Source organism: Neospora caninum, chromosome VIIb (assembly GCF_000208865.1).
Source record: "Neospora caninum Liverpool complete genome, chromosome VIIb".
Taxonomy (NCBI): Eukaryota; Apicomplexa; class Conoidasida; order Eucoccidiorida; family Sarcocystidae; genus Neospora; species Neospora caninum.
This window is the reverse complement of record NC_018394.1, coordinates 375,146-397,292: the sequence shown is the minus strand read 5'-3', so window position 1 is coordinate 397,292 and position 22,147 is coordinate 375,146. Positions and strand designations below refer to the sequence as shown.

General features: G+C 50.8%; 3 protein-coding genes across 3 annotated transcripts; 1 reads left to right on the top strand and 2 right to left on the bottom strand.

Moving 5' to 3' along the window:
* Positions 1-364: 364 nt before the first annotated feature.
* On the top strand, positions 365-1,288 carry NCLIV_024320 (conserved hypothetical protein; the record flags this gene model as incomplete). Its single annotated transcript, XM_003882627.1, has 3 exons — positions 365-462; positions 875-952; positions 1,237-1,288. 3 exons carry the CDS (start codon positions 365-367, stop codon positions 1,286-1,288), a joined length of 228 nt encoding a protein of 75 aa, XP_003882676.1.
* Positions 1,289-6,846: 5,558 nt separating this feature from the next.
* On the bottom strand, positions 6,847-7,281 carry NCLIV_024310 (hypothetical protein; the record flags this gene model as incomplete). Its single annotated transcript, XM_003882626.1, has 1 exon — positions 6,847-7,281. One exon carries the CDS (start codon positions 7,279-7,281, stop codon positions 6,847-6,849), a length of 435 nt encoding a protein of 144 aa, XP_003882675.1.
* A 3,216-nt stretch (positions 7,282-10,497) lies between these two features.
* On the bottom strand, positions 10,498-17,664 carry NCLIV_024300 (hypothetical protein; the record flags this gene model as incomplete). The annotated part of the gene is made up of 9 exons (XM_003882625.1): positions 10,498-10,776; positions 11,338-11,513; positions 12,003-12,261; positions 12,838-13,139; positions 13,541-13,761; positions 14,305-14,574; positions 15,134-15,327; positions 15,732-15,977; positions 16,489-17,664. 9 exons carry the CDS (start codon positions 17,662-17,664, stop codon positions 10,498-10,500), a joined length of 3,123 nt encoding a protein of 1,040 aa, XP_003882674.1.
* Between the last annotated feature and the right edge of the window lie 4,483 nt (positions 17,665-22,147).

Here is a 22,147-nt window from a genome sequence, read left to right as displayed (position 1 = left end):
GCTGTTCTTTCTCACGTGCCTCGTGTTTGTCGCTCTCCTCTCTCCGTTCTCTTCTCCAGTTCCTCTCGTCTTTCCTTCCCTTTTTCTTCCCTGTGTCTCTGTCTCCTCTGTTTCCACTCGGCTTGTCCCTTTTCGTCTCTCGTCGCTGCGGCACGTCACCGTCCTCTTTCGTTCTCCTCGTGTCTATCCTTCCATCGGTTTCCACCGCTCTACTGTCGATTTCTTCGGCACCGCCTCTTGGAAGGCAGTCCGCTGCGCTTCCAGATGACGCCTCTCCAACTCTCTCTCCTGCGGTGACCGTGCGCTCCCCTTTCCTTTCTTTCAGAAACTTCAGGAACTCCGGTTTTCGCGAACAATCTCGAAGATGGCGCACTACGGCCTTCTCTTCGCGCGCGGCTGGTTCTCCAAGAGCCTCGGCGCGACCGTCTTCGGTTTGATCGGCATGCACCAGCTAGCGAAAAAGTGAGGAAAAATCCTAGAAAATCCGATCTCTCGCTTCTCGAGAAAACATCAACCCCGCCCATGCGAAACTCCACGTGACTGCCGATGCAGACCTGCATATAGCGTTGACCTCCAGGTACCTTTGCGTGTACAGTCCGCTCCAAGATATCTTGCGAATGTTCTTCCTCGAGAGTCTCGAGGGAGAAAGCGCGTTTTTCTCGTGTTTGTATGGGAAGACGCGAGAGCTCGCCTCCTTCCTGGCAAGCGTCTTGCTCGGATGGTAGGAAACTCTCTCGTCGAGGCGGATATAGCTGGAGACAAGTGCACGTTCCTAGATTCGCATTTATCCTCTCTGCTCATGCATCTAGAGAGGAATGTCCGTCGCCTTGTCCCTCTCCTGAATCTGTAGCCGGTGCGTGTTCGCCCTCCTCAGGTACTACGACATCCCGACCTACAGAGACTTCAACCTCACGAACTGGTCCTACGCTCTTGAGAGAGAGAACCTCAGACGGTGAGGCGGAGGCCGAGACTCTGTTCAGTAACGCGCTTAAGACGGGCATCTATAAATACGAACACCTCTAGTGTATATATATATATATATATATATATATGTAATTGTAGGTGTACAGGGAGACGGGAAGAGAGAGGGGAGAACATCCAGTCGAGGAGGTATCGCGATTTGTCGATTTTGCGCAGACGACAGGGTTAGATGTGGGCGTCTCGGTTTCTCGTTTTCGCACGTTGTCTTTGCTCTCTCATCAAGGGACTTCCCTTGCGTCTTCTCTTCTTTCGCAGGCAGGGAATCGATCCCGACAGCGTGGACTTGACAGGCGAGGGCAGTGCATAAGAACTGTGGAGAGAGGCGTTTCTTGTTCTCGCCTTTTTCGCGTCTCGGGTTGTGCTTTCTCCTGCGCTTTTCTCTCCATTTTTCGTTTCGCGGTACGAAGCCTTCTCTTCCGCCTTCCGTTTTCCCCCCTCCGAGAGAAGAACGACGGGAACGACGGGAAGAGATCTAACGCGAATGGTGGACAGGAAGAGAAAAGCGATGGAAAACGTTCGTTTTTCCGCGGGCTGAGAGAAACACCCAGTGACAAAAACGCGTCCAACACACACGCACGCAGGCACATCCACGTGGGCATAGTCTGTGCAGATAAATTCACATCTCTGTATATACAGTGGTGGATGCAGGTGTCGGGTTAGCGATCTATTCCAATTTGTAAAAATATCTATATATATATATATATATATATGTTTGGTGACATATATATACTTTGCAGTTCTTTTCTCTCGGTGACAATGCAATTCCAGATGTGAGGAATGGAAAGACATTCTGACTTGAACACCCAATGCTTTAAAAACGCTGGCGAAGTTATCTGCCGGTGCCCCACTGTCTGGCTCTTTTTCGGGAGGTTTCCAGAGCTGCGGTCTTCGAGCAGCCTGACAAGTGAAATATCGAATCACAAAAACGGGAAATGCGAGATTGAGCGGGGAGTAGCGACTGAAACAATCTTCTGCCAGCCTGCCTTCGATACGCAGACTCTTCGGGTGTTCCTTGCTCGATATTCGAGAGAAAGAACGAGAGAGAGATGGCCGAGAGAACAAGAGAAATTGTAGATGAGATAAAGAAAGAGAGAGTGGGCGTGAGAACATTCGATTCAGCAGGTGACGTACCGAAAAGAGCGAGTGGATGAGATAATAAGGGAGAGACAGCAAACAGCAGCGAGGCAGAGAGAAGAAAAGCGAGAGAAAAGAGGGGCGAGAACAAGAGGGATCTGCCTTTTTTAGAATACCGATTCGGGGGCAGGCGTCCCAAAGTGCGGAGTTGAAAAGAGACACCGCGAAAGCTTGGTTGCAAAAGTGGGAGTTCGCGTGCGTCTTCTGCAAGCAACTTCGTCAACACATTTAAATCCCTCTACCTATCCACAAAACAATCAAACACGCATGCTTATATATATATATATATATATATATAAATTTATGTATGTACAACATGCACAGAGAAACCTAGATATGTTTAGGTCTAACTTCCTCTTTGATTCCAAACGTGCTGAGGTGGTGGTCTCGCTGAGAAGAAGGGCGCCCCACATTTGGCGGCGCCGTCGATCAGGAGTGGAAATGTGTTTGCCGGGGCACTCTTTGGTGTACGAGATCCGAAAACGTCGAGAAAAAAGTCAGTTTTTCCGGTTTTCGTGACTGGTGGTGCTCTCAAGCTTTTTGAAGGCTCGCCGGGTGTTTTGTGGAGAGGCCAAGGGCGGTCGCGTATCACACCCAGGGGCTCTGATTGCGGGTGGGAACTTTTGTGCAAAAAAACGAGAGATCCCTCGAGACAAAGGAAGAGACACAGCAAGAGCGACAGCGCGAGGCGGATGCAGAAGCTGAGAGGAACGCGGCCAGATAGACGGCAGGCGGTGACCAGCTACGACGCTCCCAGCTGTGAGACGGGGAAACACAAGGCACGCCGAACGGAGAGATTTCAGGACAAAAAAGACCGAACCTGGGCAAAAAGCTGTCTCCTCTGTCGACGCCTGGGTCTAAAAGAGAGCGGGAAAAGAGAAACAGAGCGAGAAAGAACAGTGTCTGTTAGAGAGAAAGAAGCGAGTCTCTGCCTGTCCTGCCTGTCTCCGTTGAAGCTTGGAAGTGGGGCGATGCGCGCGGCCGGTTGCGTGGCAGCGGCGCTGTACAGAAAAACGACGAGATGTGTCCTTTTACTTAAAAGGTGAGAGTCGCAAGAGTGGAAAGGCAGGCTTCTCTTCGTAGATAGAAGAGCGTGGAGAGGAAGAGAGATGACGAAAAAGAGAAGTCGAGGCGTCTTTCCAGTGCGGCGCTTCAAACTCCTCTTCCGCCGCTAGTCGCGATTCGTGGGTTCCTGGTAGGGAATTAGAGAAGGCAGCGTGTACTGGGAACGAGAAGAGATGAGACAGAGGAGAAAGAGAAGAAGAAAGAGAAGAAGGAAAGAAAGAACAGAAGAGAGATAGAGAAAGAAAAGGGTAAAAGGATAGCATTGGCCCAAGGTGTCCGGAAAAACGTTCGAGACAGGTTGACCGTTAGGGCTCCAGATGTTGTGCTGTGTCTCCTGGGTGTCTTCACTCCCTCAAAAAGCGGGTGTACATGCCTCAAGGACGCCTTCGTTCCCGTTTTCTCTCGCAGGAGAGTTTTCCACTCTTTCTCTGCTTTTCTATCCTTCACTTTCTTCTCTTTTCCCCTTTCTTCTCCAATTCTCTCTCCTCCTTTCCGAAGCGGAGACGGCACACACTGCATGCAGCCCCCGCGGTTTCTGCGTTGAGTTTCGAGTCTCTTCTTGCTTTTCTCTCTTCTTGCTTTTCCCTCTTCTTGCTTTTCTCTCTTCTTGCTTTTCCCTCTTCTTGCTTTTCTCTCTTCTTGCTTTTCTCTCTTCTTGCTTTTCTCTCTTCCTGCTTTTCTCTCTTCTGCCAGACTTTTTCCCGCGACCTCCCGTCTCTCCTCTGTCTTTTCTTCGCTGACCTGCTCTCCTCGCCAGTTCCCCGGGACCGCGCTTGTCTCCTCGAACGCTCCGTCCTTCTTCGTCTCTGGGTGTGTGTCTCCCCGCCCGACTCGGATGTTCGCTTCGTCGCCTCTCTCTTCCTTTCTCTCCCGTCTCTTAACGCGCGTGTCTGTTCGTCGAAGGCGCGTTTCTGTCTCGTGAGTGTTTACTCTCCTTTTTTCCTTCCCTTGTCTCTCGCCTCGCAGCTTTCCTCTTCGCAAAAAAAGTGCCTGTTTCTTCCCGACATCCGCCCTCGCTCTCCTCCGCCTCTTCGCTGTCTTCTCTTTCTCTCCCTCTCTCTTCTTCTCCCTACGTCCGACCTGGTGTTAAATCAAACGCAGATATTTTCAGCCTAGACACGACCATGTGTGTCTCCACCGCCCTTCTCTAAACGGCATCTCTGGAACCGAAGCTCTGAAAGATCTCTTTGAAATCCTGAATGCGTTGAATTTGTGGTGATCTTCCGGTCTGTTGCAAGGCCCCGGGGACAGATCACTGGGCGGCCTACCCAGGAAAGTGTGCCTATCGAACGTCCCTTGTCATGCTACATGTCTGTGGAGTAAATATACATATTTACCGCAGACGTTTAGAATGTGCAGGCTAACAGATTTGAAGGCGAAAAAGCGGCGAACACGCGTTTCCGCATGCGCCCTGTGAGCACCGAAACCGATCTTCGCTGCTTCGCGAGCTCTGACCAAAACCGGGATTAGCTAGCATCGAGGAACACAATGATGGAGTCTTCTGACGACTATCCGTGCACCCAGTCGTCCTCTTCCTTCCCCGCCGACTCTTCATCTTGTCACGCTCCCATAAATAGACAGCCTCCCCTTGGCAGTTCTCCTTCCTTTCAGCCTCGTTCCCCGTCCGGCGCTTCCTGTTTGCCTCGCTCCTCCAGGTGTTCTCGTTCTTCTCGTTGTTCTCGTTCTTATCGTTTTTCTCGTTCTTCTTCTCGCTCTTCTCGTTCGTATCCTTCTTCCCGTTCTTCTTCCCGTTTTTCTTTGCCTTTTTTCTCTGTGGTTTTTCAGGGTTCTTTTCATCCGCAAAAACTTTGTGGAATGACGCAGAGCAAAGGACGTCTTCGTTTGCCTCGCTGTGTCTTTTGCTCGTTCTCCTTGTCGTCTCGTTTGAGAAACATGCCACGTATCACGTCCGTCTTTCGTCAAAGTCCTAGGCCGTTTTTCCTTCTCGTTTTCTTTTTCTCGTTTTGCTTTTCGTCGACCGCTCAATCCGGTCAGCGGTGGACTGACGCCTCCCCCCTGTCCCCACACACAAACCCGACGAGCTGGCCTTGTTCGTCCTTTCCTCCTCATTCGTCCTTCTCTCCGTCTTGTTCTTCTCTCGCGTCTCTCCTCGTTTCTTCCTCTTCCCGCCTTTCGCCCCTCCGCCTACCGTCTTCTCCTTCTCGTCCCCTCGCTTCTTCTGTCTGTCCGTCTTCTTCGTCTTCGTTTCCACCCCGGTTTGGTGCTGTTTCCTCTCGCTGTTCAGCAAACCTCCAAGGGGGAAGTTTTTGGACATTCTTTCCCAGCATTTCGAGGGCGAAGGAGAAGCGCACGAGAGAAGAAAGACGCGAGCCACGAGAGACTGTCAGCGGCTGCTCGCGGCCTTCTTTCCGCTACCTGCCTTCGTCCTTTTGCTGGCAAAAACAGGTGTCGCCGCCGAGACTGTCTCCGTCTCTCGAACCATGCGCCCCATTCAGGGTTTTCGCCCACACCTTGGCCTTTCTGAGAAGGCGGTGCGCCCTCTTTCTCGGCGCGGCCGTCCTCAGTTCTCTCGCCGCGTTTGTTCTGTCTCGGGTTTCTCTCGCTGCCTTCCGGCGCATGTGGGTTTCGAGCGACGCCTCGAGGGCCTTTGGCCTTGGGGGCCGAAGAGGCGAAGTCTCACGGCTGTGGAAGGCAAGGCGAGAAGGGAAACGGGGAGGCGTTGAGGAGGCAGGAGAGAAGACAGAAGACAAACGCGAGGACACGAATGCAGAGATGCACTCGCCGGCGAAGAACGAGAAAGGTGGAGCCCGCGAAGACGAGACGCTGGGAAGGCAGGAAGGAAATCGACACACAGAGGAGACGAACAACCCAGAGAAGGCGAAGAGAGCAGCAAGCGAAGGCGGCAAGGAAGAAGGGATTGCGAAAGAAAAGCGAGGACGATCCAGCGGAGCAGCGCAAAGCCTAGATGGGGATCCCATGCAAAGCGAAAGCGAGGATCTTTTCAAAGCAGCAGAGGCGTGGCACCTTCACCAACTCAGACTTCGCGCCGCTTACCTCTCATCTCTGGCTATGCAAAGCTCCCACCATAGTTCTTCTACTTTGCTTTCTTCTTCTCCTTCCTCTTCTACTTTGCTTTCTTCTTCTCCTTCCTCTTCTACTTTGCGTTCTTCTTCTCCTTCCTCTTCTACTTTGCTTTCTTCTTCTTCTCCTTCCTCTTCTTCCTCTTCTTCTTCCTCTTCTTCCTCTTCTTCTTCCTCTTCCTCTTCTTCCTCTTCCTCTTCTTCTTCCTCTCCTTCCTCTTCTTCCTCTTCTTCTTCCTCTTCTTCCTCTTCTTCTTCCTCTTCCTCTTCTTCCTCTTCTTCTTCCTCTTCCTCTTCTTCCTCTTCCTCTTCTTCTTCCTCTTCTTCCTCTTCTTCCTCTTCTTCCTCTTCCTCTTCTTCTTCCTCTTCTCCTCTGGTGTTGCCGCCTTTTCCTGGGGGTGTCGGCGGTGTGGAATGTGTCCATGCGCCTGCTTCGCTTCGTTTTCGGGCATGTGCTGTCTTGGATCCTGCGTCTTCGTGGGTGGTGGCGAGGAGTCTTCCAGAGCACCTCCTCGGTTGTTTGGTTTACCTCGAAACGCCCCCAGGATGCAAGGCAGTCGCTCCGCGCGCGTCACTCACTTCTCTTCTTCCTTCTTCGCTCTCTGCCTCGGATTTTTCTTCGCGTTTAAACGAGGTACCGTGGGTTTCGTTCCGAGCCCTCGCGCGGCAGTTTCGCCGAGAGGGAAACGCGGGCGTGCGCCGACTCTGGTTCGGAAAGCATCAAGTCGATTTCGAAGAATTCTACGCCAATGCACCTCTCTACGTGAGCCTTACAATCATATACATGTATATATATATATATATATATATATATATACATGTATATATATATATATATACATGTATATATATATATATATATACATGTATATATATGTACGAGAATGTAAATACGGGGATGTCGGTGCCTGTCCTGCTGGAGCTTCGGTGTAGGCGATTTTGGGTTTTCGTCTTTGCAAAATTCTCTGCAGCTGCTCTCACGTAACGCTTCACCCTCGAGACACCACGCAGGCACAGAACCCAAACCGATCTCCATCGATGCATGCGTGTTCCCCTTCATTCCTATTCATACGTACATTGACATACGAATATATGTATGTATGCATGCATGTATGTATTTATGTATGTATATGTATATGTATACGTATATATTTTGCATGCACATATGGCACACCGATAGCGAGATGAAGTGTGGGGTACGTGGACAAGTATATGTTAGTGAATAGCTGTGCTATCCGCATTTCCGAGCGTCTGTGTGTCGAGGATCTTTCGAGGCTGCCTTTACTTGAACTTTCCCAGCTTCCAGTCTCAGAGCCGATCTCTTTACCCCAGACGATTGAGGGAAGTTTTCCATGCGCACTACGTATCTGTTCCTAAGTGGTTCAAAGCGCGTTTCTCTCTTTCCATTCGGCCGGTTGTCTTCAAACAGTCAAAGTGCATGTCTTGACCAACCTCCCGCCTCCCCCACAGCGCATGCGCATGTACATGTATATATTCATATATATACACGTACACACATATACATGCATATATGTATATATATGTATATATATGTATAAATATGTATATATATGTATATATATGTATGTTCTGCTTTTTTTGCAGGTTCTCTGTTTGCGTTTTCTCTTGGACCATCCGAGCAGCGTTTCGGCGGCTCTGTGGCTGCTGGGCTCCTCTGCGCTCTTTGCGTCTCGGCGCACGCTGTCTCGCCTGATTCTCCAGTTCCTTCTCTCTGCGTCTCTCTGGCACAACTACCAGCTGTGGGCATCTCTGATTCACCACCACGCGCCGCTGCCCTTGTTGCTGCTACTCAGTCGGTTAATTTACGCGGGAGGTAAGGCGGCGGGGAATTCGCTCCAAGCGCTCTGTTGCGAGAAACTCGCGGAACTCGAGGCGTCGCAGTTGGAGAAGTCTGCCGCCGTCAGTCTCGACGCAGAGAAACCCAAACCCCTAAACGCAGAGTAGAGCGACGGTCCCCCGCGTGTGATCCATGCCGAGCCCGCAGGTCTGGGAAAACCTCTTCACCTCAAAACGCCTCTCGAGGTTCGACAGAGAACACGTCTCCTGCTATTTCTGTATGCGGAGAGTGTTGCTATACATATATATATATATATATATATATGTAGACAGAGAGAGGGAGGCCGGTATGCATATGCATATATATGTATATATGCATGCGTGCATTTGTAAATGTGTATGTACTTGGTGCATTCGTGTACTGCGAAGAAGCGATACTTTCCCTGCGATGGGATGGTTCTGTTTGACTAAATACGTACTCACATAGTCCTGTTTGTGTATAGATACGTGATATTTATAATATGCATGCTTGTCGAAGTGTACGGAGGTCAGGCGTCGGTTTTGTGTCGGGTCCTTGCATGCGCGTTTTCGAAAAACCGGAGCGCCGGAGAGGAAGCAGAAAAACGTCACGAAAAGGGGAGGACGCCTCGAAGCGATTTGAGATTGTGACCGCGCGGGGAAGGGAAACGTTCTGGGAACGGCCAAACGTTTCTCAAAAAGAAGTTTTGTCACTCTCGCACGCATCATAGTGGCATGTGTCTCATGGTGTACATACACCCCGAAAGGATTCGGATTTGGCGTTGTCGCTCTTGGCGCTTTGAGAGACCAAGCCGTCTCTGTCGGGCAAATCGTTTTCCCTCCACCCTGCAAAGGTCTCCGGTCCCCACCTCTGTACTCAAAACTCTCTGCTCGGAAACGAAAGGCTTACAGAGCATGAGCGAAACGCCCTCGGCGTTCGCTCCTTTTCGAGAGAAACTGAGTTTAAATACCACCGGGGGGAACTGCGGTTAGTGAAATGCCCGCCCCCTTCCCCCTGGACATCAGGGGAACTGCGCCTATAAGAAGAATAGCAAACATGTCACCAAGCACGGACCAATCCCATAGCTGACACGAGTCTTCACCCCACGTCCCATCTTGTCTAATCGGTATTTTCAGGGAGGCTGTGCGGCTTAAAAAGCGAAGCCGTCCCAACCCGGGGGTTCATCAGTACATTTGCTCGCACCCTGGTCTCGAAACGAAGAGCAAACTCTCCTTGGTTACTACACACGATCGCGCGCATTCCTCACTCCACCGTTCTTCACCCACCCAGGGGGTGTTTCACTAACGCTTTGGCAGATTGTGTTTGCATGCAAAACAGGTAGAAACCGTTTTTGCGTGCGATCTATCAAGGTGAACGGGCTTTTGAATGCCGCGTAGGCACCAGCGCGTCTGAGAGGACACGCTCGAGTTTTGAGAATTGTTTCGAACGAGAGACAGAAACAAATCGCAGGTTCCGTGCGTCACCCCGACTCTTGTGGGAGTCGAATGGGAAGCACACAGAGCGCGGTCGAGACGCCGTCGCTTTTTCGAAAGAAAACGGCAAGTGTTTAGAAAGTGTGCACAACTGGGAGGATCCTTTTCCGTCTACGCCACATCTGCATGCATTGCGAGTCCGTCGCGTTCGTGCAGTTTACGCCCTGACCGAAATCCCTGGTTCGTCCACGTTTAATACCTGAGATCTAAATACGAGCTGTTAGCATCCGAACAACCTTGAAAACGCTGAAAGTGAATCCGTGGAAAATGCTCGTACCGAAAAGAGTGGAAGCAGAGGGCTGACACAAAGGCGCAGGCAGGCGAACCCCAGAGTCTTCGAGCGCTATCGGTGGTCGGCTGAACTGCATCAACGTTTTTGGATTTAAAGAAATCGAAATGAGAAAGCGCAGACAGCTGCAGAGACACTTAATCGTCACGACCTTCCTCGACTGAAAGAGAGAGAAAAGACGTGAGAGCCGGCGGTGGGCCAGAAAGAGAACGTGGATCGGCCACCTCGCCGGAGATTCGACAGTCTCGCCTGTAAATGCTTTTTCAACTCGAATGCATGCAACGAACAGACAGATCACGGTTTTAAATTAGAAATACTTTTAAAGGGAAGGAAAAACGTCGCACGACCGATTGGAAGGTTCACAAGGCCAGGCACTCGAAATGAGAAAAGGAAACAAAACACATCCCCTTTTTATGGACGTCAGATCGACCGGTTTCGTGAGAATGTTATTTTTGGTATGTATACGTAAATGCCGAGTACTCAAGAAAGCACAAGCAGGTACAGGTATCTCTATACATGGATATTTACCCATAAACATATATATTATATGTATGCCATATATATATATATATATATATATATATAGATGTATGTACATAGACGCGCAAATGCAACACCTACCTACACGAACTTAATGTACATACATATGTTGGCGTGATAATAGGTCTGTCAGGTTTGTTAGTCCGTTTCTTGTTTCACTCTCTGCGCGTTCTTCATCTGGATCGGCATTTTCCCCAACTCCAGTTCCTTGTCTCGGTAAAAGTGGGGCGCAACTTCGAGAAGCCACTCGGGCCGAATTTCCAGCACGTTCCGCATGTACTCTTTCGTCGTCAAAACCAACTCCGTATATAAGACGACCTTTGGGCTCTCGCCAAACAAACTCGACTGGGGATGAATCTCCACCGTGTGGGGCTGCTTAATAGTGGAGTACGTCCCATTGCGGTTCATTCGAGCGCCCTGAAAAAACCATTAGAAGCATAAACACATAAGTACAGACATGGACATACGTAGAGAAAGAGAGAGAGAGACAGACATTTCTGCATATACATATATACATGTATATGTATGTATGTATGTATGTATGTATGTATGTATGTATGTATGTATGTATGTATGTATATATATATATATATATATATATACTTATATATACATGTATATATATATATATATATATGTATACACACACAATATAAAACATAATGGATATAGATGGCGCACGGACGCAGAGACATACACATGGACAGATAGGTATACAAAGAGAGCAGGAGAGAGATATGTCGACGTATCTTGAGAGACACATCTACATCTTTAGATATATATACATACATAAACACATGCAAACAGACATGCGTACCTATATCGACATATATGCATACAAATACTTATATAAATAGATATGTAATATATATATATATATATATAGGTGCGTCCGTGTGTTTGCACAAGTATATATATGTACGCATGCACGTATATCAGTATATACACGTAAGTACATATTAGAAGAGAAGAACGAACCTGGGTAAAGAAGCCGGCAGTGACTGCTTTTCGAATGGCGTTTGCATCCGTGGGGTCGGAAGAAGGTTCCACCTCGACTCGGTCGAGAAGGTCGAGCAGCTGTTCCCGGACATCCCGCGCGCGCTGAATGGATCGGTGTTGGACGAAATTCTCGTAGCACCAGGGGACAGAAAAAGCTGAAAAAACCACCGAAACACGCCCGAAGCGCAAATGCAGAGTCCATGTACACGCCAGCATACACAAACGGCCTCCACATACACCTATTCATGCATGTATCTCCCTCTGGATGTCGATACGCACAAACGCTTTTGTATCCAGTCTTCTTTACTACGTCCCTAGATATGCAGATATCCACATCTCCACGCATCCACGTATCTGCGGATTTATCGACATATAAATCAACGTATAGATATCCATATGCATCAACATAATCATGATATATATATGATATATATGCACATGTAGAGGCTTCACTGTGTCGTGGAGGTTTAGGAACAGGCGACAGCAATCGAGTTCAGCAAGGAGGCGTTTGGGGTCGACAGCTGCGTCTACAAAGACCAAAGGTTTTGGAGACAGGATCAAGGCAGAACAAGGCGTCTCCGAAAAAAAGCGACACAGGGAGCTCGAGACACATGCCTCTCGAGCTCGCGCCCACAGCCACTTACAAGTTTCTTCCCACTGTTTGTAGACGTTGAGGAGAGTTAGGTGGTCACCGCCTGGACGAAAGAAGTTTTTTCGCGCGTTATCTGCATGCATCGCCTTGTCCTTGGGTCGGTAGAAGATGCTGTTGCCGACGCCCAGCATGGCGCAAATCGTGATGCATTCGTCGACGCATTTGTACTTCTCGCCTTGGAGAATCATCTTGGAGTACATGGGTTCCAAGGGAAACTCGGCCATGCGTCTGCCAAGCTTCGTCAACTGACCCTAAAAGAAGAGAAACGCGCGTGTCGACGCCCCTCCCTCGCGCACGTGGTGAGAATTTTGATCGGACAGCACTCGCGTGGGATTTCTTCCCGCCACGAATCCGCGCAAGCACGTGCACGCCGATGTCTCTGCAATCTCCAAACAGGCGTCTTGCTCTCCACGTTTGACGGGCGCAGGACGCAAGCAGTGCACAGCGCAGATCGCCACGGAAGAACAAACTTGCAATTACGAAACTGTAGATCCGTGTAGAGAGAGAGATTTTCTCGCGCGTACTGAGATAGACATAGATGTATCTCTACAGCGAAACACACACAGAGACAGAACGAGAGAGAGAAAAACAGCGGGGAAGGTAGACAGATAAAGAGAGCGATAGACAGAGTGAGCGACAGATCCCGACGCACAGAGAGATCGAGACACAGGCAGCAGTACAAATGTAGACGCGTGCATACAGACATCCAGTTATTCACAAATAAGGACATTCGCATCTGTTAACAGTTGGTGTCCGTGAGAAACGCTCTTGAGCTCTATGCGCCGTTTTCTCGCGATGCATGCGTGTGTCCTCGACCGCGCTGTTACCTTGTCGTTAAGAGCCGCGAGAGCGTACAAGAGCTCAAGAGCTTTGATGAGTGTTTCTGGAGGCGGCGGGTCCATGAAGTCAAAGTTGATGAGGTCGTCGATGCCGAGACTCTTCAGCGCGAGGACGACGTGGCCCAGACTCGTTCTCTGGATTTCGGGAATATTCGCGTCTTCCATTTCCTTCTCGTACGAAAACCGCGTGTAGAGTCGGAAACAGTGCCCCGGTTGCACACGCCCCGCGCGGCCTGCACGCTGATTCACTGCAGCCTTGCTACAAGGGACGATAACCAGCGACTCCATGCCTGAGAAAAAAGGCGCAGAAGGCCTCGAATGTGTCGAAGCAAATGTCGACAAAAAAGACGCGGGCGAAAAAACAACACTGCCAACGGCTTCTCGGCCTGCTCTCCCGTTCGTCTCCGTTTTCTCTCGGGGTTTGTCGCTCCTCTTCCCTCCCTCTTTTCTCGACCTCTTCCTGTCTCTTTCTTCCTGTCATTTTCTCTTCTGGTCCGTTTCTTGTCTTTTTTTCTGTCTATCCTGTCCTCCCTTTTCTGTCTCGCATTCCTTCTGCTGTCGCCCGTTCTGTCTTTCCCTGTACTGTCTTCCTCGTCTTCTGTTCCTTTTCAGTCTTTAGTGCTCTTCCTCTCGCTCGTTTGTCTCTTCTTTCTCCTGGATTCTCGGGTCTCCTTTCGTCTTGAGGGCTCACCGGTTTTGGGGCTGTACGTGTTTTGCTTGCAGAATCCGCAGTCGATGACGTAGACGATGTTGTCGATTGTAATCGAAGTTTCCGCAATGTTTGTGGCGATAACGACTTTCCGCGCCTTCTCCGGCGTGGGCTCAAAAATCTTCGCCTGGAGCTCCCCGGGGAGCGTGGAGTAAATCGGCAGCAAAATCAACTCGCCGATGTCCGTCCCGCGACCTCGCACCCTGGGAACACCAGATTTGCAAAAACGAGAAGAAAACAAGAGATGAAAAACACAGTCAAGCCGTGAGACGAGGACGCCGAAGTCCTGAGAAAGGGAAAAAGGAAACATCTAGAGACCAAATGGTCCGCCGCGTTTCTCCCGCAGTATTTTAAAGCAGCAAAAAACGAAAATCCGAAATAGCCCGAAAAAACTGAAAACAAAGAGACGCAACATCCTCATAACGCAACGCAACAATCCCTCTCAACACAGCAACGGTCCCGCATTTTTACTCCTTCTCTTTCTCCCCTTCCTCTCTCTTCTCCTTCCTCTCTCTTCTCCTTCCTCTCTCTTCTCCTTCCTCTCTCTTTCTCCCTCCTCTCTCTTTCTCCTTTCTCTCTCTTTCTCCTTTCTCTCTCTTTCTCCTTTCTCTTTCTCCTTTCTCTCTCTTTCTCCTTTCTCTCTCTTGCTCCTGCCTCTCTCTTTCTCCTTTCTCTCTCTCACTAGCCTTGGCAACCTGCCTGTCGCCTAAACCTTCGGTTCCAGCCGCCACTGTTTCGCCTCTCACCTTCTCTCCAGCTCCTCGAGAGCCTCTTCGATTTCTTGTTGTCCCGGAAGGAAAACCAAAACGTCTCCGAGGGGCTGAGTTAAATGAATCTGCAAAACGGTCACGACAGTTGCGTCGATGAAGTTCGCTTCAGGCGCTTTCGTGTAGTAAATCTGTACGGGGTAGCGCCGCCCAGGAATCCGAAAGATCGGAGCACGGTCGAAGTACTCTGAGAACTTTTCGGCCTCGAGCGTCGCAGAGGAAACGATCAGTTTGAAGTCGTCCCGAAATCTGCAGCGCACAACAAATCGTAAAAGGAAAAAACCAAGTGCGTTTTCCCCCCACTTCGTTGCGGAGAGAAATCTCGTCTGTGGGAAGCCACAGCACGAACGCAATTCGCAGGTTTTAATTCGAAAACGAAGCGGAGACAGATTGCAGGACGAAAACGTCTCGATGGGCGAAAACGCACAAACGAGCAATCTAGCCAACTCACACGCAAAGAAAGAGATGATCAAAATACACAAGATCTTTTTAGAAGAATAATACACTCACACGCAAGCATATACATATACATATATGTTGAAATATATATATATATATATATATGTGCATATATGTCCATATACATATCTATATACCTGTAATTGTCCCTCGAACATAGATGCATGCGTCAATACAGGCACATATGCATGTACAGCGTTGTGTAGGGAGCTAGCGCTTGTGCACGCCTCGACGCGTCAAGGCGGAAACGTGTTGAGTATCTCTCTCTTTCCAAGTCTCCGTCTCTCCGTTTTTCTCTGTGGATTCTTTTCGCTTTTGACGAAGCTCGTGAGTGCTTCTGCCTGTATACCTGGCCAGATCTTTTACGAGACCGAAGAGGACGTCTGTGTGCAGCGTGCGTTCGTGCGCCTCGTCGATCATCATGACAGAGTAACTCGCGAGGTCTGGTTCGGTGAGGAACTCGCGAAGGAGCATCCCGTCTGTCATGTACTTTAGGACCGTCTTGTCCGATGTGCAGTCCTCGAAGCGAATCGAGTAGCCCACCTGCAAAACGCATGCAATTTATAAAATAGGGGACAAAAATGATTTTTAGAAAGGTCGGGCGACGTGCCGACGCGCAGAGTTGCCTACACCGCGAGACGCTGCGAGAGAAAATGAGACACGCAAGTCACGCAATGCACACAAAAGCAGCAGCCATCTGTACAGAGATAAAGCGACGGAGAGATAGGCACAGAAACAGAGAAACCATAGAGATACAGAGAAAGATACAGAGAAAGATACAGAGAGCGACAGAGAGATAGGCACAGAAAGAGAGAAGATAGAGAGATAGAGCGATAGAGTTAAAGCGATGGAGAGATAAATCGCTGGAGAGATAAATCGATGGAGAGATAAAGATAGATAAAGAGATACATGTATATGTAGAGCAAAAGAGAGGGCGTGGCGCTTACCTCGAGGCCGAGTTTGCATCCGACTTCAGTCGCGACTCGCGCAGCGACGGACATCGCGGCAACGCGTCGGGGTTGAGTGCACCCGATTTTCCCGGCCTTTCCGTATCCCACCTCGTAGAGGTATTGGGGCAATTGCGTGGTCTTTCCGCTCCCAGTTTCCCCAACCACAATAAGGACAGGGTACTCGCGAACGGCTTTCAGAAACTCAGTTCGGTAGGCGTAGACGGGTAGCATCTTCCGCTCCTCCTGAAAACACGCGAGGCACAATGTCCGCACAGGCTGGGGAAATATATTTCTCGCTACAACTCAACCTAGCAACGAAAAGCAACGGCTGAAAGAAAGAGAGGCAAAAAAAACACTCTTGAGAAGAGAGAGATGAGAGAGACACTCTTGAGAGAGGCTGTCATCGCATGTCAGCAGCGCAGTGAGAAGCCGAGTTGTGATCCCTCCAGACACAGAGAAGCATGAACGTCGAGAAGGGCGGAAAGAGAAACGGTATGAAGGGAATGAAGGGAAGAGACGTTTGCACGCATTCGGCGACCTGCAGCTCCATAGTGAGCTTTTTAAACCTGTCTACCGAGGGAACCAAAAGGAGAGAAAACGGTGTCTCTCTGTCTGCCGAAGCCGTCGATGCGAGGGAAGGCGACGAGTCGACGGGGGCCCTCGAACAGAAGAGGGGAGATGACCAGCTGAGCACTAGCGCCGGCTCGCCGCGGATCGCGATCCAAAAGACTATTGGAAGAGGTCCGATGCTCACCTGGAGAGAGAGCTTTGCGAGTTTGCGCTTTTGTCTGGCTTTCTCTTCTTTTTCTTCGCGCGACAGGTTCCAGTCCTCGTCGTCGAGAGGTTGTTTGCCGTGTGTTTCGAGGAGTTCGAAGTCGATTGCAGCGCCTTCCTCGTTGAGCAGAGCATAGCTCTTCGCTTCTGTGTCTCTGCCTCGCTGGGCGCCGAACGTCGCACGAGCGTGAGACGCCTTCTGACGCTCCACCAACAGCTGTTCGCTGACATGTTCCTTCGCTTCTACGTATTTCTGGTGCATCACATTCAGACGCGCGGCTTGGTCCTCGTCGTAGGAGTCGGGCATCACGTACGCGTCGACGACTCCGTGAGACTCTCTCTCGCGAACGACGGTCTTGGCAATCTCGAGCGTGGTGCGTTCGACTTCCAAATCCCTTCGTTCCTTCTCGGTCAGTTTCTCGCCTGCAAACATCCACTCTTTCTCCCTGAGCGTCCGTTCGGCGAGCTCAATCCTGTCTTCTTCGCGTTTCTTTAAGTACGTTCTGCGCGCCTCTTCGCGAAGTCTCTTCACGTACTCCTCGTTGTCTCGCAGCTTCTCGTTTCGCCCCTTCCGCGCCTCGAGCACCACGGCGACGGGATCTCGAAGATCTGCACTTTTGTCGTCTTCTTCGCGCGCATGTGTCTCTTCGCGATCCAGCTCTGCCTGGCGAATCCGAGCGAATCCAACTTTTCTAGAAGACGCTTCCTCGCGCTCGCGGAGGCGCGCGGCAAACGCGTCTCTCTCTGCAATGTCCCTCTCCTCCGCGAGTCTCCGCTCTGCATCAGGCGAAGCAGCCGCTCCTGCGCGCGCCCGCTTGGCCTCAGGGGACGGGGAACGAGGTTCCTCATCTCGCACGCGATGAGAAGAAGAAGCGGAAGAAGACGTGGAAGACGCAGCGGAAGAAGACGTGGAAGACGCGGCGGAAGAAGACGTGGAAGAAGAATTGCGTTCTGAGAACAGGACACTGGCGAGGCGCGAAGCTTGAGGAGAAGTGAGTCCGACTTCTTGGAGGCGAGAAGAGAGAGCAGAAAGAGACGAAGACGAGAGAGCCGCGTCGAGAACCATGTCGGCGACGGCGCGGGTTGAGAAACCCAACGAGGCGTGGAGCAGCTCTCGCACGCGCGCCGCCGACAGGCCTCCAGAAGCCTCCCCCATGTTGAAGAGCGGAAGAAAACAAGGGAGGAAAAGAGAGGGGGAAATGGGAAAGAAGAGAAAAAGAAGGAGGGAAAGAAAGAAGGGAGTGCGGTTGAGGTGATCGCGTGGCAAAGAGAGATTGGAAAGAACGTGGAGCGAAACACGACGATGGAGCGCAAAACGGCCGCCCGCCCGAGAGGACGCACGAAGGAAAAAACGAGAGTTTTGTGGCGGGGGGAGGACGACGGGAGAAAGGCAAAAGAAGACAGAGAAGACGAGAGACAACTAAGGGAAGACGGGGAAAGGAAGGCGAGGGAAGACGAAACGCGCGAAAGAAGACAGAGACAAAAAGGCCGAAAGGTAAGAGTGAGGGAAGAGTGCTAAAGAGGAAAAGGCAGCTGACCCGAAGGGAGAAGAAGAGGACGGAAAGAGAGAAGAAAAAGGAAACGACGGAAAGAGCTTTTTGTTAACGAGAGGAGACGGACTCCAGCAAGACCAGAAAAGAACGTGAACAGCGCAGAAGTCTCTTTTCCAATCGTCTGTGTCGGTTGAGAACAGCGTTCTGTCTCCAAGGGAAAAGCGGAGAGAAGAAGAGAAGAATGAAGAAGAAACCAAGAACAAAGGGACAAGGAAAAATGCTTGGGGTGTTCGTTCTGTCTCTCGAAAGTTGCACTTGAGAAGCTGCATGCATCAGCTTTAGGGACCGCCGATACCATTCACTCAAGAAAAAAGGGACACATCACGCAAGGAAAAAGAACTAAATCATGCTCTTTCCCTCGCTTTATTAAGCTAGATTTGCGTCTTTTTCGGGTGTTTCTTCTTTCTACCTCGCCTGCGCCATCGACGACTGATTCTCGCAGTTTGCCAAACAGGCTGCTGCCGGGTGACGTGAACTGTGCTTTTTGCTGTTTCGTTTCTCTACGCATGCAGAAAAAACCTTCCTCCTTTCCAAGGCCCGAAGCCGCCTTCGCTCCTCTCTCCGCTCCACAATATCTGTCTTTTCTTCCGTCTCTCTCTCCTCCCTCTCTCCTCTCTCTCTCATCTGCCTCTTCTTCCTTTACGCGTTTCTCCGGTCTGTGTTCCTCTTCTCTCTGCTTCCTCTCTTCTCTGTCTCTCCTCAGAGTTGAAAGGTTTGCGTCCTTACAGCCTCGCCTCGCCGAGATTCGCATGCGGCAGGACGCAGCGCGGTTTTGACGAGACTTCTCCGCAGGAGAGACTTCCGAAATGAACATGACCCCGTCAGAAGGCAGCTGAGAACCTTTTTGCCATGCTGCGGTGCTCGAGAATGCAAGACTCTGTCTGTCTGAGTCTGCCTCGTGATTCTCGATTTTGCGAGACTCCTTGAACTCCAACACGGCCGTTTATATGTGTAGACAGAAAGCAGAGAGCGTCGCATACTAGCCGCTGCGCGGAGGACATCGCACTATCACACTTTTGCCGAGGAAACAAAGTGGGGAAAACTCGGAGCAAAGCAAGGCAGAAAAGATTTCCTATTCGCCTTTCCTCTTGAAAGCCTCTCGTCCACACGCCGTTCGAAGTTTCTCGCCTGAGATCGGGGAAAACCGGAGCAAAGTTCGTTTCACACGTTGCCTGTTTGGTCCTCTCTGGGACCAATGCAACTGCGCATACCTCATAAGGTAGAGTTGGAGACTAAGAGAGGCGTCCAGGCATTCCCTCTGACGCGTGGTTCTCACAGTATGTTGGTTTTCAAATATGCCCTGGACATAACTCTCCTGAATGCTCTCAGCATGACAGTCGCGCGCTTTCTGTGGTTTCCCCAGTTTCGCACAAGTATCTGTTGGAGGAAAGGGGACAAAGGGGAGAGGACGAGGGGGACCGATGTCCCTTCGTATCACCGCCCTGCCGCCGAGTCCTCGAAGACTGTGGGGTGACGAAACGCTAAGGAGAGAAAACAAGAGAGACAGAGAGAGAAAGCGCGAGAGCAAGAAACACACAGAAAGAACAAGCGACACAGAGAACGAGTGACGGAGAGACGAGGGCGGTTGGTGTCTCCCGGTCTCCACCGACTCGGACGGAAGTTGCGAGAGGCTCTTTTTCCCCCGAATATTCAGTCTGCGTTTCCCTCCACGGGACGAGGGGCTGTTCGCTTTCCCTGCGTTTACAAAGGATATTTGCGATGTCTCGATTCAAATCACGCAGCAACGAAGATGCATTTGCGAGCTTTTCCTCACAGCAAAAAGGTGGATCCGCATAGGCTTTCCCGGTGGCGATGTACTCGCGCGAACGCCGCGCCTGTACTCCCCGCCTGAGTAGGCAAACCCATGAATGCTCTCACAGGGGTCAGTCTTTCTTCTTTCTCGTGTGTTTATCTTCTTCCGATCGTCCTGTTCGATCTCTTCTCTGCGGTCGTCTGTTTTTCTTCAGTTAACACCCCACACATTTCCTTCATCCCTGAGAGCCGCACGTCTAGGCTACAAGGCACATGCTTTCTGTCGTCTGCCTTCCTGCGGGGGCATTTGTCTACGCCGTGCGCTTCCTCAAGAGAGCGACAAGGATCTTCTTTCCGGTGGAAAGAAGGCATCCGTGCTCCGAGTCACAGTTTGCCAGGGAAGCGCACATTTCACAGTGTACGTCAGGCAGGTTGGCGAAGTGTCTCTTTCGACGATTCCCCACAGACACCTCCACCGTGGTCATTTCGGCCTTTTCCTCAAAACAGAAAACACAGGGGCACAGAGGTAAAGTCTTGTGTTGGAGGCCTCTGCACTCTTTCTTGAAAATGGTTCGTCGCTCCTCCATGGCAGTTAGGCGCATGGGCTCAAAAGTTGTGGGTACACACTGATTTGCCGCTCTACGGTTCTTCGACGCCTGATAAAGCACGAATGAGAGTCGAGGCAGCTTTGTCCGGCAATTTCTCACGAGACGTCCACCTGCAGCCTGTCACCGACGGACCAGCCTCGTCTTTGCTCGCATTTTGATCCAGAAATCTACCGAACAAAGAGAGGAGGAGGGATTCCGCACGCGGCAGGCACAAGCCTCAGGAAAGGCTATGCATTCTAAACGGCTGGTGATGGAAGCCCCGGGAAATCATTCAGGTGTTCTTTGACTCGCCAACGTCATGCATCCCTCTACGTCAGGCGAACATATATATATATATATATATATATATATATATATATGTATATATATATATATATATGTCGAATATGCGTTCTCATAGAGATACATGTACACAGAAGGATGTGTGTCTGTTTTAATGTGCATTTGTAAATTCTAGGTTTCCCGCGGTTTTCTCGTGCTTGTGGAGAGAAATAAAATCTATAAGACCTCCGGCACGTGCGGGCATATATATATATATATGGATGAATTACGCAGATCCCTAGATATATATGCACAGGTGTGTAACTGTGTATGCTGGTGTGTCGTTGCATTTGCGTCCACACTACATGCTTTACGATATCAGAATTGAGAGCGACTGCAGGTCACAGTAGGTCCACGTGGGATATTCATGAGGACACGCCGCATATTTGAATCCACGACGGCTCGATGACCCGAAATTGCACGTGCTTGGGGACTTTCTATTTCCACTTTCTCGTGAATCAGGAGTTCCCGTTTCAATGAACGTGGCAGCGTCATGTACGAAGGTCGTAGAAAAGCACGGTCTCTCTCGTAGCCAAGGAAAACCACATGTGGCAGCTTTGCGCGCCCTGCGTTACACCGTGGCTATTCCGTTTGATCGGCCCCGATGGGCGAAATGAGTTCTGCACTTTGCCGGACCATTTCTGCCGCGTGGTTTCTCTTTTCCGGCCCCAGTCTGCTCAACAGAATCGCGTCGTTGTCGAGGGCGAGTTGGCGGAGGAAGACGCCAGGAGTTTGTCTCTGTTCCCGATCCCGCCGACTTTTCCCGCGGAGTGTCTTGCGTATGCGCGGAGTCGGTGAGGCGAGACTCACGAGGAACTGGCGACCGGCGACTTGCCCACGTTCGTGAGCCCCGGGGCTCTGTCTTTGGCGGAAGAGAAGCGCGCGTTTCAAGTGTTTTCCCGCCTTTTGACCGCGGAAAAAGTCGAGAGTTCACGCCAGAACGGCGATCGAACCCGTGGGGTCCCGCCTCCCGCATTTCTTGCAGGACACGCTCGGCCGGCTGGTTGGCGACAGGACGGCGAATCGCGCGGACTCGCCTTTCGCTCTTCTCTTTCCTCGAGCACATGCGCAGAACGCGCCGGGAAAGGAAACCGAAAACGCCTTTTTTGCGAGTCTGCACCCTTCTCAAGCCGACGCGTTTCCTTCGGGTGTCTGTACACCTGAAATCGGTTCTCTTGTCGTGGCAGCTGCCGCGTTTTCCGTCAGATTTCGAGCGATTTTGCGGCCTCCCTCGTCTTGCGCGCTTGCTCGAGGCTTGACTGCTCTCGAAAAACACGTCTGTGTTTTCCTCTTTCTCCTCGTTGAGGCGCGCGCGTAACTTGGGCTGAGAAACCAGAGACAAACGAGAACCCCGCTTTTCACCGCTGAGGCACCGGTTTGTGCTCGTCTGCCGCAGCTCGCCGTC